The sequence below is a fragment of the Garra rufa genome, chromosome 10 (genome assembly GCF_049309525.1).
Source record: "Garra rufa chromosome 10, GarRuf1.0, whole genome shotgun sequence".
Lineage (NCBI taxonomy): Eukaryota > Metazoa > Chordata > Actinopteri > Cypriniformes > Cyprinidae > Garra > Garra rufa.
The window spans coordinates 13272509-13288773 of record NC_133370.1 but is presented as its reverse complement, the minus strand read 5'-3'; the positions used below and the strand labels follow the sequence as shown (position 1 = coordinate 13288773).

At 37.6% G+C, this 16265-nt stretch overlaps 1 protein-coding gene across 1 annotated transcript in view; it reads right to left on the bottom strand.

Moving 5' to 3' along the window:
- The window catches only part of myo10 (myosin X), a 55798-nt gene that overhangs the window by 30510 nt on the left and 9023 nt on the right, over positions 1 to 16265 (bottom strand). Inside the window, exons 2-4 of the mRNA XM_073848491.1 lie at positions 11546 to 11644; positions 8766 to 8924; positions 1153 to 1340 (exon numbers count right to left, since the gene is read on the bottom strand). Of these exons, the coding sequence (XP_073704592.1) occupies positions 1153 to 1340; positions 8766 to 8924; positions 11546 to 11644 (446 nt within the window). The remainder of the gene's footprint in view (positions 1 to 1152; positions 1341 to 8765; positions 8925 to 11545; positions 11645 to 16265) is intronic.

Below are 16265 nucleotides of genomic sequence, written 5' to 3'. Positions count from 1 at the left end.
GCGTAAAATGATTACACAAGGGCAAAAATGAAGCCAAAATAACATTTTAAGTGGAATACAGACATGTAAAGTGTATAAAACTAGATACCTTTCATGCTAGGTTAAATTTATTATTATATAGTTTATTTAATACAGTCAAACCAAAAATTATCCAGACACCAGATATAATTTTTGATATTTTTTTACTAGTGGGTGCAGGACACTATAGTTCATCTAGATAAGTGAGGATAGCAAAATAATCAAAAAACAATTATCAAAGCTATCTAACATTATCAAGATGAATTTGTTCTGACACGGTTTAACTCTGAGCTCTTGTCATGTTTTATTACCATTTTCTAAACTATAGCAAATACACTGGGATAAAGTGAGAAATGTTGAAGGTGTCTGAATAAAGTTTGGTTTGACTGTATATCTAATAGTTTTAACAACACAAAAAGACAACAGAAATTTGTGCCTTAGCGAAATATCATGGGACATGTACCATATTGCTGAAAAGTAAAGGTATCATTAAAAAATTGCTGTTCATAAAGGTAAAAGCATTTCATGTGTGTGCAAAGTATCTTTCAGCTTTGTGTTTGTGTCCCACCACTTGCCCTTTTCACAAGGCAAGGCTTGTTTGTGCTCCCTGCGGTTTCATCCTGCAGGTCTGGGAGTTTGCAGGTATTAGATTTCCATTGAAATTCTTTGTTGTGGTTTGCAAAAATGGCAAAAGAAAGCTCTGTGTGTAGTTACAGCACGAGTTCAAGAAGTACTCTTCAGTTTCTACCTCGTTTCTGTGCAGTAAGAGAAAAGACTGTCTTCTTTTGGTAGCCCTATCAATGTCCACATGTTTGCTGAGTCTGTACATGCTCAGAGCTTTTCTTAGTCTAGGCTTGGCCACGGCGGTCAGGTATTCTGCCAATTTGTTTTCTCTATGTCCTCTCTCACTGAAGCCGATGAGAGATCTGCAGTGCGGAGAACAAACACAGCAGTCTGACACCTTTAACCTCTGCGTGCTTGTGTAATGAGTGCTGTCAGGCAGCCATGAGTTTGACCTCGCACCTTAGCGAGAGGTCAGAGGTGAGGGTTAAGGTCATGGCAGAAGACTTTATAGTCAGACAGTCTGAAAATTGTTCAATGCATAATGATGTGCAATGCAATACTGAAACATACCTGATGAGCACACATTGATTGTTGGATCGCTTCCACAGAGATCTGTAGCACTCGTTAGCAATGGCGTAGATGTGAGGAGGAATTTCACCCAGGTGATGTCGACTGTATCGTTCTATGGCCGGGGCATCATACAGATCTGACAGACTCTGATAAGGGTTTACTGCTGCTAAAATAGAGCCGATGTATGTCTGCAAACAGAGGAATGGAGAGAGAGACAGAAGAGGAAAATAGAAACTTATTAAGTGAGTAACCACATGTTATAAACACCCTCTGTGTGCCTGAGCATGTGCACGTGTGTGTTTTGGTGTCTTCTGACCAACTTTTCTAACCACTAATGCAAATAGATTGGATTGGTTGCTGAGATGTTTGGATTTGAATGCCAAATAAGTGCAAATTGGCATCTAAACGGTCAAAAGCTCAGGTGAGTTTAGGACTTCTGACACGCTCCTGCATCTCGCTTGTCAAATTTTATGCATGATCGTACATACATATACACTACCATTAAAAAGTTTGGACACACTTCTCCATTCTCTTTGATGGGGAAGTGTGTCCAAACTTTTGACTGGGAGTGTATGTCAGACAGAAGATGAAATTTTAATTTATATGACATAAAACCAGATGAAAAATACATGCTGCATGCATTTGTAAAAGTGCAAATATTGCAGAAATATATTTTCAGCTCATTGTATATAATAAGGTGCTCAAAATATATAATAAATCAAAAATGTCTCCAATGCAATAAATCAGTAGGATGCACTGTTAAATTATCTTCTTTTGTGTTCTGCAGAAGAAAAAACATTAAAGATTGATTAAGACTGGAACATCACTAGCTGTTTTGTGCTAATGTCTTTATTGAATGCAATGTCTGTCAAAAATATATTTCTCCCACAGGATCCATAAAGGATGAAGTTTAAATGAACTTTGCATCTCTCGTTTATGAGGCTTGTTCAGTCAAATCAGCGAGATGAATTTACGCAGCAGGTTTTATAGTAATATTAATGTTAGACTGTAATTCAGAGAGAGCCAGATGGAAACAGTAGTACAGTAGAGTAAGAAGTTTTAAAGCAGACATTAAGCTGTCAGTATGTGGTCCTCAGAAGGGGAAAGCCTTCTTATTGAGTCACAGGTGTTATCAGTTTACTCAGAATAGGCTGGCAGGATTCCCTTCTCTTTCCTAGTACAGGAAAAATGAAGTCATTCTTGTAAAATAAAACAAAAAAACCTTTCTATTTTAATACTGTGGTGCACTGTTGTATCAGCATCTAGGTGACAGAAACTTATCAGTATCTGTGCTTGGAATGGAATACTATTATTTTTTCAAATAGAGATCACAATTCTCTCACGATTTAATAGAGGATGTGTCAAAAAATTTGATTTATTTGAATGAATTCCAAAATCATTTGAATGAATGATTTAATGACTCACTTATAAATACTTCACGTGTTCCATTACTGAATGAATCAGCATTTTTGAACAAATCTCTTGAATGAATGATTCAATGAAAAATGAATTTAAGTTGCTTGTCGCCACCTAGTAGTGAAACAATGAAAACAACAGCGCCAATCTGAAGCGAAAATTACTTTTATAAGACGATTTACTCCATTTTACTACCATAGACATCAGTCTTTGTATCTGAAATAATGACTTCTATCCCAGTATTTCTGTGAAAATATGAATGACTGTAAGACATGGTGTTAAGTTTACCAAGTCTGACCTGGGTGATCAGATCCCAAAAGCACAATAAAGTTAATAAAGTGTTTTCATGACTGTTGTTTTCATGTCTAATGGCGTCACTGAACGTAAACAATGCGACTGAACCAAACGAAATTCACATGTTTTGCTGATTATTGCTGCTGAAAATGGTCAATTATTGTCATGTTTTGGGCTGTACTAATTGGTCAGACTGGGAAAATATTTGGAGTACTATAGACTGCCAAAAGTTAGAACAAATCAATGGGATGAATTCAAAATACTGTCTGAGGAACAAAGGGCATTTGTGGTTGGCCAAACTCAACCAGGATTTCCAGGGCAAGAATCTTGACAACATTCATATTTGTGCTTATTTCCGATCAGGTAGGTGACATATTAAGCTTATATCTTAATTAATACTGCTCATATATATATATATATATATATATATATATATATATATATATATATATATATATATAACCACCTATTAACTTTAGTTTGTTAAAATATTGCACTCTTTCCTGCTTACTAAGTCCTTCTCTATATGATTTAGCACACGTTTATATGACTTCCACACGTTTTTTCCCGTGGTTTAGATAGCATAAATTAGCAGAACAACGTATTCAGTAGTACATTAACCATGCAATCCATGCTGTTGTTTGCATCTGATTATTGCCAACTGTGATGTATATGCAAACCCTTTATCATACACTGATTTTTTTAATTTTTAACTTAAATTACTGCTACAAATAAATACAGCTCATAAATGGCTATTGAGATATTATTCTCACATTAAAACGGAGTAGACACTATTCTTTATAGTACGATTTATCAAACAGATAGCCATAGACTTCCAGAAGGAGACAATGCTTAATTTAGTAAAGCATACTACTCATGCTATTTCAGCCAAATAAAGATGCAGCAGAAATAGTAAGTGCAATAAGGCAATATTGGATTCAGCCAATCAAACTGTGACACACTGCCCCAGTTAAACCCTCCAGATGCCCCTGCGAGGGTTTAATCTCCATAAGTGCTACCTCAGAAATGCAATGAAGGTCTACAGCAGCCATGTCCTTCCTATTACCTCCCCTGGGTGTGTCTGCAAATGTGTGTAACTGCACACTAAGGGGTTTAATTGGGGGTGAACATCATCTGTATTGCTGTGTTGTTGTTTCTGGGCTCAGTCCAAATAGTGCTACTAATATCTTCATAGGTAAGAACTCATAAAGCAAACTATACTCACAGTACTGTAAGTAAAAAAAAAAAAAAACATTTTATATGCTGTTCCACATGCACAGACAGAAGCAGGCATGAGATTGCTCTCTTGAGAGACAGCTGAGAGTGACAGCTATGCATAGTGATGCATAATAAACTCAGACACATTACACACACACACTCCTCAATGTTAAACCAAGTGTGTAGAGTGAGAGTTGAAACATGATCCGGCCCAACCGAAGCAGAACTATTTCCTGCTACACGCTCATACTACAGGGAAAGACAGAGGTTGCAAAAGAAATAGAGAGAGAGAGCAATACTATGAAAAAGAGGTAAACCTCACATGCAAAAGACATTTTCTGGATCACCAGCCCCCTTGTGTGTGTTTGATGTGGGAAGCTGGCCTAGTATTTTCAGTCCAAATGTAAGGGGGGAGAAAAAAGTCCACAGCTGTTTATAATCAGAGAGGGAGCGAGAGAGAGAAACGTCTTTGTGTTTTAAATGCTGTGGAATCGGATCTCAGCTAGACACACACATTCCACAAGATGACATTCAACACACACACACACACACACACACACACACATGCTCAACCAGACGCTTTTATTTTCATCACAACTTGTGTGTTTTCAATGGCATGGGGAACGTTACTGTTTATTTGTACTGAGTCTAATCACCTCTTGGAAATAAGTAAATAAACTCCTGTGATTTTATGCATTAATTTTAATATAATACTGAAGAAATTGGCAGACAATTCACAGACCACCAAAAACTAACCACACACCCCACACACAAATAACACCCTAATTCGTTCTGATTGCTCCCATATGTCACCAATTAGCCAATCAGTTTAGCAGACATGTGGCGGCTGCTCTAATTAGCCAATCAATTCATTAGATTTACAATTGTGGATGGGTTGTGATTTTATATGAGAACACTTTAAAGATGAAGTGTGTCATTCATGCACCAAACGGAAGTAGTGATGCCAAGTCTGATTAATTTCCCCCAAACTGGTTCTTTTCAAGTTCGGCTCAATGAACCGACTCAAAAAGCTGATTCATTGGTTCCTTTATTTACGATGTCACTATGCATTGCTTTTCAAACAACTCAGTGTCATATTATATCAAAGAAACATTCAAATGCGCACCTACAGACACAGATCCACAAACGTAGATATATTCCTTATGTCTAAAGTGAAGGCTATAGAGTGTTTTCACGATGTGTCATCAATCAGCCATATTGGCGGCACTGAGCGTAAACAATGCCACTGAACCGAATGAAACTCTCATATTTTGCTGATTTTGCTTAAAATGGTCAATTATTATCATGTTTTGGGCTGTACTAAGCGGTCGGACCGGGAAAAAACATTTGGAGTACTATAGACTGCCAAAGTTTATAACAAATCAAGGAGAAGAGTGCAAAAAGACTGTCTGAGGAACAAAAGGCGAACCAGATTTTCAGGGCAAGAATCTCAACAACATTTCTGTTTATTCTTCTCATTTCCAGTCAGGTAAGCTAATATCTTAATTAATATGGCTCATACGTACACTAAATTGCTTAGACTGTGCATCAGGCTCACCCATCAGAATCCTCGGTAATCATCTGCAAACTTCGACAGTTTGCTGAACCGGCATTCAGTTATTTTTTTAGTCGGACGTGCTACTTCGGCTGTGCGGCTTTCGTCATCAACCCAGAACTAAAGTTCGATTCGGTTTGATTTTGTGAACCGGCTCAACTGGTTACTTGAGAGAACCAGCTCAAAGGAACGATACGTTCTAGAAGCTAACATCACTAAAAAGAAGTTTCTAAACATGTTCAACAAATCTTTGGTTATCAAAAGCAAGCTCATTATAAAAACCAATGAATAAAAATGTGATTTTGAGTTTTTATCCAGTTTTGGCATCAAAACATGAACCAAAACTGTCAAACTGTTAAAAAAATGAAAACATGAAACTGTTTTGTTTATGATGTTCATCTAATAAAGTATATATAAAAAACCATGACTGTGTATTTTGTAATATAGCCTAAATAATAAAATACACATCAGACTTTTTTTTTTTTTTGCCCTAACCCTAAAACACGCCTTTTTGGCATTAAAGATTCACATCAAGGCATCATTTAATTGTTTTAGCCCTTTTCTCAACCCATACTAATGTGTGGGAAAAGTTTTCAGTCATGTCGAAAAAGAAGGTGTGTATTTTCTCACGATAAGTGAGTAACTCTGACGTTTTTGTGATAACCATCGCATACCTGCAGACCACACCCACTCTCATAGCCGACTGGTTATCTCACACTCAAACTGATCCAATCACATGGTGTGGCAGACAGACATGTGTGTGTGTGTGTGTGTGTGTGTGTGTGTGTGTGTGTGTGTGTGTGTGTGTGTGTGTGAGAGAGAGAGAGAGAGAGAGAAAGAGAGACAGAGAGAGGCGAGTTGCTTCCTGGAATGACTGCTTTATCATTTTATAATACTCCATGACAGGGCAAATAAGGCTATTATTTTATCTGTGCATGAAGATGAAAGGGTTTTATTATTAGTATTATTATTAGGTTGTGAGAAAATTAAAAAAATACCAATTAATTACTGTACCTTATTTTCATCTTGTTTGACAAATTAAATATCTTTACAAATCAAATGACTGGACATATTAAAGGATTAGCTCAATTCCAGAATAAAAATTTCCCAATAATTAACTCAGCCTCATGTCATCCAAGATGTTCATGTCTTTTTTTCTTTAGTCGAAAAGAAATTAAGGTTTTTGAGGAAAACATTCCAAGATTTTTGTCCATACAGTGGACTTCAGTGGTGCTTAATGGGTTGAAGGTCCAAATTGCAGTTTCAATGCAGCTTCAAAGGGCTCTACATGATCCCAGCCAAGGAATAAGGGTCTTATCTAGCCAAACGATCGGTCATTTTCTAAAAACAAAATTCAAATTTACATACTTTTAACCACACCTGCACATCTTGCAATAACTCAACCTTGTGTATTACGTAATCATGCACATGTGACATAGGCAGAAGTACTAACCCAGTGTTCACAAAGTGGACATGCAAAGAAAGTCAAACGCCCTTTACAAAAAAACCTTAAAAGAACAACTGTGAATTTGGAGGAGAAAATGAGATGGAGTTTATCACCCTACCCTACTTTTTTGAACCGAAGTACACAAGCTAAGATCTAACCATGTGTGACATCTCCAATGTGATTACTCAATATAAATAGTTTTATTTTAAAGAAAATGACCAATCGTTCACTAGATAAGACCATTATTCCTTGGCTGTCATTGTGTCAAGCCCTTTGAAGTTGCACTGAAATTGCAATTTGAACCTTCAACCCATTAAAGTCCTCTTTATGGAAAAAAATCCTGTAATGTTTATTTTTGACTGAAGAAGGAAAGACATGAACATTTTAGATGACATGGGGGTGAGTAAATTCTGGAAGTGAACTAATCCTTTAACATATAATGTGTCAAAATCTCACACTATAAAATCAGTGTATTGAAAATATCCAGGAACAGTTCCAGGAACAGTTCACCACAAAATGAAAATTCTCACATTATTTACTCATGTTGTTTTGAACCCAAATGTTTTTTTTTTCTTCTTCTTCTGTGGAACAAAAAAATATACATTTGTATAAAAATTCCTGGCATTGCCACTATTTTGAATATAATGAAAGTAAATGAGGGCTTTGGCTGTCGAGCGCTACAATGACGAATAAGAACCATAAAAGCATTATAAAAATAGTCTTGTGTGCTATAAAGTCTTATGAAGTCATACGATAGCACTGTGTAGGGAACAGACTGAAATTCAAGTCATTTTTCACTGAAAGTCCCGACATTCACCCTAGCTCTTCTTGGCACATTCATGAGAGAACCAGTCATGTTCAATTTGTGAGCAAATCATTCCAGCGAATCAGATGTTTTCAATGAATCATTGATCTAGTTCTGCAATATTTCATGGTACTTTTATGAAGCATATGCATCCTTTTTGAAACATGACAGCCTCAGACCTTATTCGCTTTCATTATTTTGCAAAAAAAATTACAGAACGATATTCATATTTTATTCATTTGTGTTCCACTAAAGAAAGAAAGTCATACAGGTTTGAAATGGCAAGAGGCCTAAAAAGTATAACATAATACACATTTTTAAATGCAACTACAGAACAGTTTAAACAGATGTTAAGTCCCCCTAAATGCACACACAAAAAAAACACTATGTATTAATTGAACTTGATGCAGATCCTTGGAAAGAATTTAGAGTGCTGATGTTGTTCAGAGAGTCAGCAGTAGCATGTTAACTCTGTTCCTTAGAGTCAGTCTGGAAATCTGGAACTGGACTAACTGCTTTTGGCACAGACCACATCCCGACACTACACACACACACACCTAACACAGTTGAACCAGCCCCAATGAAGAACACAGTACACTGTTGTGAGGAAAGCCTCAAAGAGGCAGTATAAAGAAAGAGCGAAAGGGAGAGAGACGTGTAATTAAGCAAATATATTTTACGTTGACACATTAAAGAACAGAAAGCCATCCAGCCACCTGCACAACAACCCTTTAGCCTTGACAACTGCTTCTTTCACCACAACTAAAACATTCACACTTGCACACACACACATTTGTAAAAATGCACACTTGATGAATAACAAACAATGCTATATTGGGTGTGTGTGTGTGTGTGTGTGTGAGAGAGATTTTGCTTACATATATGCTCTTCTGTATGTAACGAAGCTGCAGGTTGTGTAGAATGGCCCCGTCATGCAGGTCCTGTAGGGTTGCCATGTCCTCGACCCCATTGATACTGCTGGTGTGCATTGGGTAAACCCTCTGCCTGCTCACAGCGTTCTGTTTGTAGGTGTACACCTGAACAAAATACACATTTGCAACACATATTAACAGCATGTTTGTCTTTTGTTTGCAGTGTTTGTTGTAATGATCACAAGAAAAACAAAAAAGAGAGCAATATGTGACCCTGGACCACAAAACCAGTCAATAAATTGTTAGGATAGGACAATATTTGGCTGAGATACAACTATTTGAAAATCTAGAATCTGGAGAGTGCAAAAAATCAAAATATTTAGAAAATCACCTTTAAAGTTGTCCAAATGAAGTTCTTAGCAATGCATATTACTAATCAATAATTAAGTTTTGATACATTTATGGTAGGAAATTTACTAAATAAATTCATGGAACATAATCTTTACTTAATATCCTAATGATTTTTGGCATAAAAGAAAAATCAATAATTTTGACCCCGACAATGTATTTTTTGGTTATTGCTACAAATATACCCGTGCTACTTAAGACTTAAGAAGGTTTTGTGGTCCAGGGTCACATATACAAAAAAAGTAAAACAAAAATGTAAAAAAAGTTGTGTTCCCATTCTAAAATCTGATTGGATGACCCAGATACAAGGCAAACATCCATGATGACACATCAACTGAATTCTATATTAATGAACACTTATGCAAAGTTGTTTGGCAGCATTTTTTTACATAATGACCTCTAAAACTCTATAATTTACCTTTAGCCCAGTCAATTGATTTAATTGGTGGCCATACTAGTTTCAAGAACCTCATATCATATGTTCTCTCTTCAAATTTCCTGCTGAAAAAAAAAACAGCTTAAACCAGCCTAAAATGGTTTGTTAGCCAGTCACATGCTTTGAAATTTTGTTTGCCAGTTTTAGACTCCTTTCAACAGGTAAGACCTGGAAGACCAGCTTTCTGATTGAGCTGAACCAATTGAGCATCAGTTTGTTCAGGCTGGATGATTATTTAAATCAGTTAAGACCAGCAAACCAGCTTAGACTGGTTTAAACAGCTTTTTCAGCAGTATATTTCATATTTAAAAAGATAGTCCCCCTAAAAATGAAAATTCTGTCATTATTTACTCACCCTCATGTTGTATCATTATCATTCTTTTTAATCCAAACAAGCCTTCTTTCTATGAAAAGTTAAAGGTTGTATCAGCGATTCTAGGCTGAAACATAAAGTGTCAAATTCAGCTGACCTTTCTTCACGATCCGCTCGCTGCCTGCCCCATAAATTGGCTGTAAAAAAAACACGTCTCTCTGGTCAGCCTAGGGTCCGAGATATGCCAAAAAAACAATCGGTGCTACCAACTTTCGTACTGGTGCAGGGATGTGAGGGAGGCAGAGCGAAAGTCCACAACACCAAACCCCTGACGGTGATTGGTTGGAACACTGTTTGTTTTGCTGTGGAATCGTTGGTAGCACCGATTGTTTTTTTGGCATATCTCAGACCCTAGGCTGACCAGAGAGACGCGTTTTTTTTACAGCCAATTTATAGGGCAGGCAGCGAGCGGATCGTGAAGAAAGGTCAGCTGAATTTGACACTTTATGTTTCAGGCTTGAAATCGCTGATACAACCTTTAATAGTAAAATAGACTTTTAATAGAATGTGTCTTATTCACAAAATTCAGAGCTATTTGACACCCAGAATTGAAGGGTCACCTAAAAATGTCATACCATTTCAAACCTGTAAGACATTTGTTCATCTCCGGGACACAAATTGAGAAATTTCTGTTGAAATCCAAGAGCTTTCTGACCCTGCAAGACCCAGAAAGGTAGTAAGAACATTGTTAAAATAGTCCATGTGACATCAGTGGTTCAACCAAAATTTTATAAATCTACAAGAATACTTTTTGTGTGCAAAGAAAACAAATAACGACTTTATTCAACAATTAATTTTTTTCCGTGTCAGTCTTCGCTGTGCGTTCACGAGAGTAGCACAACGCATGTGCTTACACAGGAGTCGATGAAAAGAAATTGTTGAATAAAAATGTTATTTTGACCACTGATGTAACATGGACTAGTTTAATTATGTCCATAACTACCTTTCTGGGCCTTGAACGTCTCAGTTGTGTTGCTGTCTATGCAGGTTCAGAATTAAAGCTTTTGGATTTCATCAAGAAATATCTTAATTTGTGTTTTGAAAATGAACAAGTCTTACGGGTTTGTAACGACATGAGGAGTATTTAATGACTGAATTTTCATTTTTAGGTGAACTTCCCCTTTAAAGTGCATTTATTTGGTCTTTGGCCAAGGTGTTTATTGCATTATTAAACTATACAGATCCTGATTTCAGCCTGGAGATAACAGACGATTTGCTGATTGTACAGTAGATAAGAAACAGAAGCCAGAGACATGAGCAAGTTGCGTGTGCTTGAATAAACATGCGAGAAGATGAGAAACAGACTCAAGAAACACACAAACACAGACAATGCTCAGTTGAGAAACAGGCTTAACTGAGTTTCTGGTCATCTCTGTGTACCTGGTGCCGGGCTCCATGACGACAAACAGCCTGCTGGTTCTTTCCAAACAGGCGGGTACACAGAGAAGTGTGTGTTTGTGTAAAATGAGAGCACGACACCTGTTCAGCAGTGCGTTTTGATCCGAGGTGCACAGAGCAGATGTTAAGCCACTGTTCTTGTGTAATGCATACACCGCTACCCCCACTTACCTGTCCATAGTCGGAGTTAAAGACCACCACTCCACCAGAGCACGAGTCCACGGTACTGGGGACATAATGATCCTCCACCCAGAGCCACACACGACAACCCTATCAAACACACACAGGCACACACTGGTTAGAAACCTACTGAACAATAGCAGAAACACAAACAACTGTTTTCAAAACCAAGCGTTACATATAATTGTGGATCTTAAAATAAAATTATAAGCTGTTAAAGGATCTGTTTGAGAACATTCCTGTGGTACAGAAAAATCACTAACAATTAGCAGCAACAATAAAACACAAACAAGGGTTGTGTTAAAACTACGTGGTATTTGTAATTCGAGCTTTGACATCTTGGTATTTGTAATTCTCACTTGTGTCTCCTAGAGTTTCAGAATAGAGTGTTTTCACAACGCATCATCAATCGGCCATATTGGCGACATTGAATGTAAACAATGCCACTGAACCAAATGAAACTTGCATATTTTGCTGATTACTGCTGCTAAAAATGATCAATTATTGTCATGTTGTGGGCAGTACTAATGGTCAGACTGGGAAAAAACATAAGGAGTACTATAGACTGCCAAAAGTTATAACAAATCAAGGAGAAGAGTAAAAACTAAACAACAAAAGGCGTTTGTGGTTGGCCAAACTGAACCAGGATTTCCAGGACAAGAATCTTGACAACATTCATGTTTTTTCTTATCATTTCCAGCAGGTAGGTGAAATATTGGGCTAATATCTTAATTAATACTGCTCGTACGTATCTTTGCCACCTATTAACTTTAGTTTGTCAAAAATTGCACCCTTTCCCGCTTACTAAGTCCTTCTCTATATGATTTAGCAGCTTCCACACCTTTTTTCCATGGTTTAGGCAGCATATATGAGCAGAAAAACATATTCCGTAGTACATTAACCGTGCAATCCATGCTGTAGTTTACATCCAAGAACCACCAATATGGCTGTGCATCCGGGTAACTGACAAAATTGTAACATAAGTGCAAACCCTCTATACATCTTATGTGCTCGTATTTGCTTAACTACCAAAGTTTGCAATCAAATTTCAGAGATTTCAATGACAAAATGATCTGAGCTATGCTATCTACATGAATTTTGCAGCTCTAAACTTTTATTCTGTCAACAGTTGTCTTACATTTTAGAACAACTGTCTATTTATCCTATGGAAGACAATGTTGAAACTTAAAGGAGTAGTTCACTTCCAGAGCAAAAATTTACAGATAAATGTACTCACCCGTTGTCATCCAATATGTTCATGTCTTTCTTTCTTCAGTCGTAAAGAAATTGTATTTTTGAGGAAAACATTTCAGGAATTATCCCCATATAGTGGACTTCTATGGTGCCTTTGAGTTTGAACTTCCAAAATGCAGTTTAAATGCAGCTTCAAAGGGCTCTAAATGAGCACAGCGGAGGAATACAGGTCTTATCTAGCTAAATGATCTGTCATTTCCTAAAAAAAAAAAAGTATATACTTTTAAACCTCAACTGCTCTGCCATGCGCATGCGTACTCTGTGCAGTCCTTTTCAAGACAGTTAGGGTGTGTCAAATTCCACCTCATTTTTTCCTCCAACTTCAAAATCATCCTATATCGCTGCTTTACCTTTTTTGTATACGTTTACTTTGTAAACACAGGGTTGGTACCCTGGAAATCCAGAGGTCTCGCGAGAGCAAAATTTGAATTGTCTCTGCAAGACACTCTGGCATCGAGCAATGATGCACGTTACTGCAATACGTAAGCAGTTCTGGAAACCAATCAAATCGGTGTATCTGATGTAGGCGGGCCAGAGACGAGCTAAGCAGATGACGACAGCGCTGCGACGTCCAGAATTATTTAGTAGCCTAAACATTGAAAGATGGCAACTGCTTTGGCCGCTAAAACGAACGAGTTACTGTGCGTTCACACCGCCGGCGGCGAGAGCGTCAAAGTGGCCGGAAGTCATTCATTTTCAATGTGAGCCGGCGGCGAGAAGCGGCGAGAGCGGCGCGGCGCGTTTTGGGCGGTGTGGGCGTCGGGGAGAGTTGAAGTCAGGTCAACTTTATGGTAATGAGCTATGACACGGCTCGGCGGCAACCAATCGGAATGTAGAAGTTCACCGCTGAGAGGTTTCCAAAGAACGCAGTCCTGTAAACTTGGTTCCGGCCACATTAGTTCCCAAGGAAAATGGAGAAGTTAATTATTGCTGTGGCGGGATTCCCCATAATCTAGGACGTGTCCCTATTTTTAAGTTTGCACTTAACCATGAACACAAAACCCAAAAATCCCAAAAATCCACCCAAAAATCCATGCAAATGGCTTTTAATTGGTTTATTTCGTTAGCAAACATGTAACTATATTAAATTCAATTTCTTATTTTCATGTTTAAAATATTTAATGAGGTTAACCCTACTTGTGGTCAGTCTGCACAAGATCGACATGCTTGTTTGCTTTGCGGCCGCTTTAAATACAAGACCAACCGTTCGATCGTCAGAGCGTCAAGGAATCTTTCTACAGCGTTGCATGCAGGGCGGCTAGAGCGAATTTTGACGCTCTCGCCGGCGGCGGTGTGAACGCACAGTTAGACTTGGCTTTTCATATAAAAGAGGAACAGAAAACCGCGCTTGAATCGTTCCTTTGCAAGAAGGACGTCTTTGCTGTTTTGCCGACTGGATACGGCAAGAGTTTAATCTATCAGTTAGCTCCGCTGTGTGTGTATTGTTGTGATTGGTCTTGGCGTTATCCAATTGCTTGGTGCCGCCCCTCGAGTTAGGCCCTTTTCATTGCTCGAGGCCAGACCCTTAATCTTAATAGATTAGGGTCTGGATTTTTTCCAGGCTACAGGGTTGGTACTTTTGCAGCGATTTGTAGGATGATTTGGAAGTTGGAGGAGAAAATGAGATGGGAGTTTTTCGTTATACCCTAACTGTCTTGAACCGGAAAACACAGTGTACACGGAGACCTAGACAAGATTTTAGGTTAAAATGTAATGTCTTTTTTTTTTTTAAGAAAATGACAGATTGTTTCACTAGATAAGACCCTTATTCCTCGGCTGGGATTGTTTAGAGTCATTTATAGCTGCTTTGAAACTGCATTTTGAAACTCGCCACCATAGAGGTCCACTATATGGAGGTAAGTCCTTAAATGTTTTCCATAAAAAAAAATTCTTTATAACTGAAGAAAGACATGAACATCTTGGATGACAACAGGGTGAGTGCATTATCTGTAGCTTTTTGTTCTGGAAGTGAACTACTCTTTTAAATGAAGGTAAGAACTTCTTTAATGCCCCCTAAAAATAAAAGATCAACCCTTGAGCAATATCTTTTTCTGGAAGGCTCTTTTTTTTTAGGAATGTTTGTACATTAGGTCGCAAAAATGCATAATTACCAATAACTATATCTCATTAGAGCAAATTCCTCTCTCTCTCTCATATGCCACACACACACTATAAGTGTACATGCTGATGGAAGAAACACATGGTGATCTGAACAGGCATGACTGGCTGTGAGGCCCCACTGAAGCAGACACAGTTGAACTTTAACCCCATTCCCCACTTACATGCGGGCACACACACATATGCTATCGACACTGCATTAAACACTGCGGCATTGTGTTCATTCCACTGCCACACTGCATAATGGGTATTGTAGTTGTACATACTAGTTCAAATGTTCTAAATGTAGAATTTACCACTAATGTTTCCACATGGAAAACATAAGACTGAGAATATAAATCAAACACAACATGAACACAACAACGTGATTATGTTTGACCACAGCACAAACAGCTTTTAACATGCAAGTTTTAAACTCAGACTGTGGAATTTGAAAACTCAATGAAAGCTTTGTGAATCACTCTTGCATTTCTAAATCTTAAAAATTCATCACTGTTAACCTGTCATCCTCTCCCTCAACCACTTATTCATGCAGTGGCATAAACTCAACAGGCCTTCATAGCTTAGAAGAGCAGAAACACACACACTCACACAGAACTGCTGAATGATCAGACTAAACTGCAACAGAACAGCTGTGCAGCTGGACACACACAGTAAAACACTTTCTCTTAACTCAGTATAATAAGCAGAAACAACTCTAAGTAGCTAAACCATTCTTAGACTGGTTTCCCCAGAAAGGGTGTCAAAATATTACTGTTTGTTTGAGCAACAATGACTCAACTAATGAGTTTTTTATGGCCTTCAATTTCAGAAGGCACTTGGCAAAATGTGGAATTATTTCAACGCATTTCAAACACTGGAAATAAAATTAGTATTTTTTCAATCAATTAATTAAAATAATTAATAGATTAAGCTTTTAAAATAGTTGTTAGCTGTAAAGCTGCAAAACGATTAGTCGCAATTAATCAATTCAAAATAAAAGTTTATGTTTGCATACTTTTATTTTGAATCGACTAATCACGACTAATCGTTTTGCAGCTCTAGTAGCTGTAAGTGTAACAATTATTCTAATAAAAATAATACAAATCCACAGTTTACTCCAACCTGAAAACCACAGTACCCACAGAAAAACTTTGGTTTTGCAAGACATAGACAAAAGTCTGTAGAGGAAATGGACAATTTAAGTAATTTTCTCTGTGATTGCTGTCACATGCACATCTTCATGGTTTCTAACAGCCTATGCACACACATGCAGGCCTTCTGCTAACCTACCACTGGTTTGCTAAACTAAACTTAGTAGCTGTAAAAAGCAAACAGACAAACTGAGAACAACAACAGA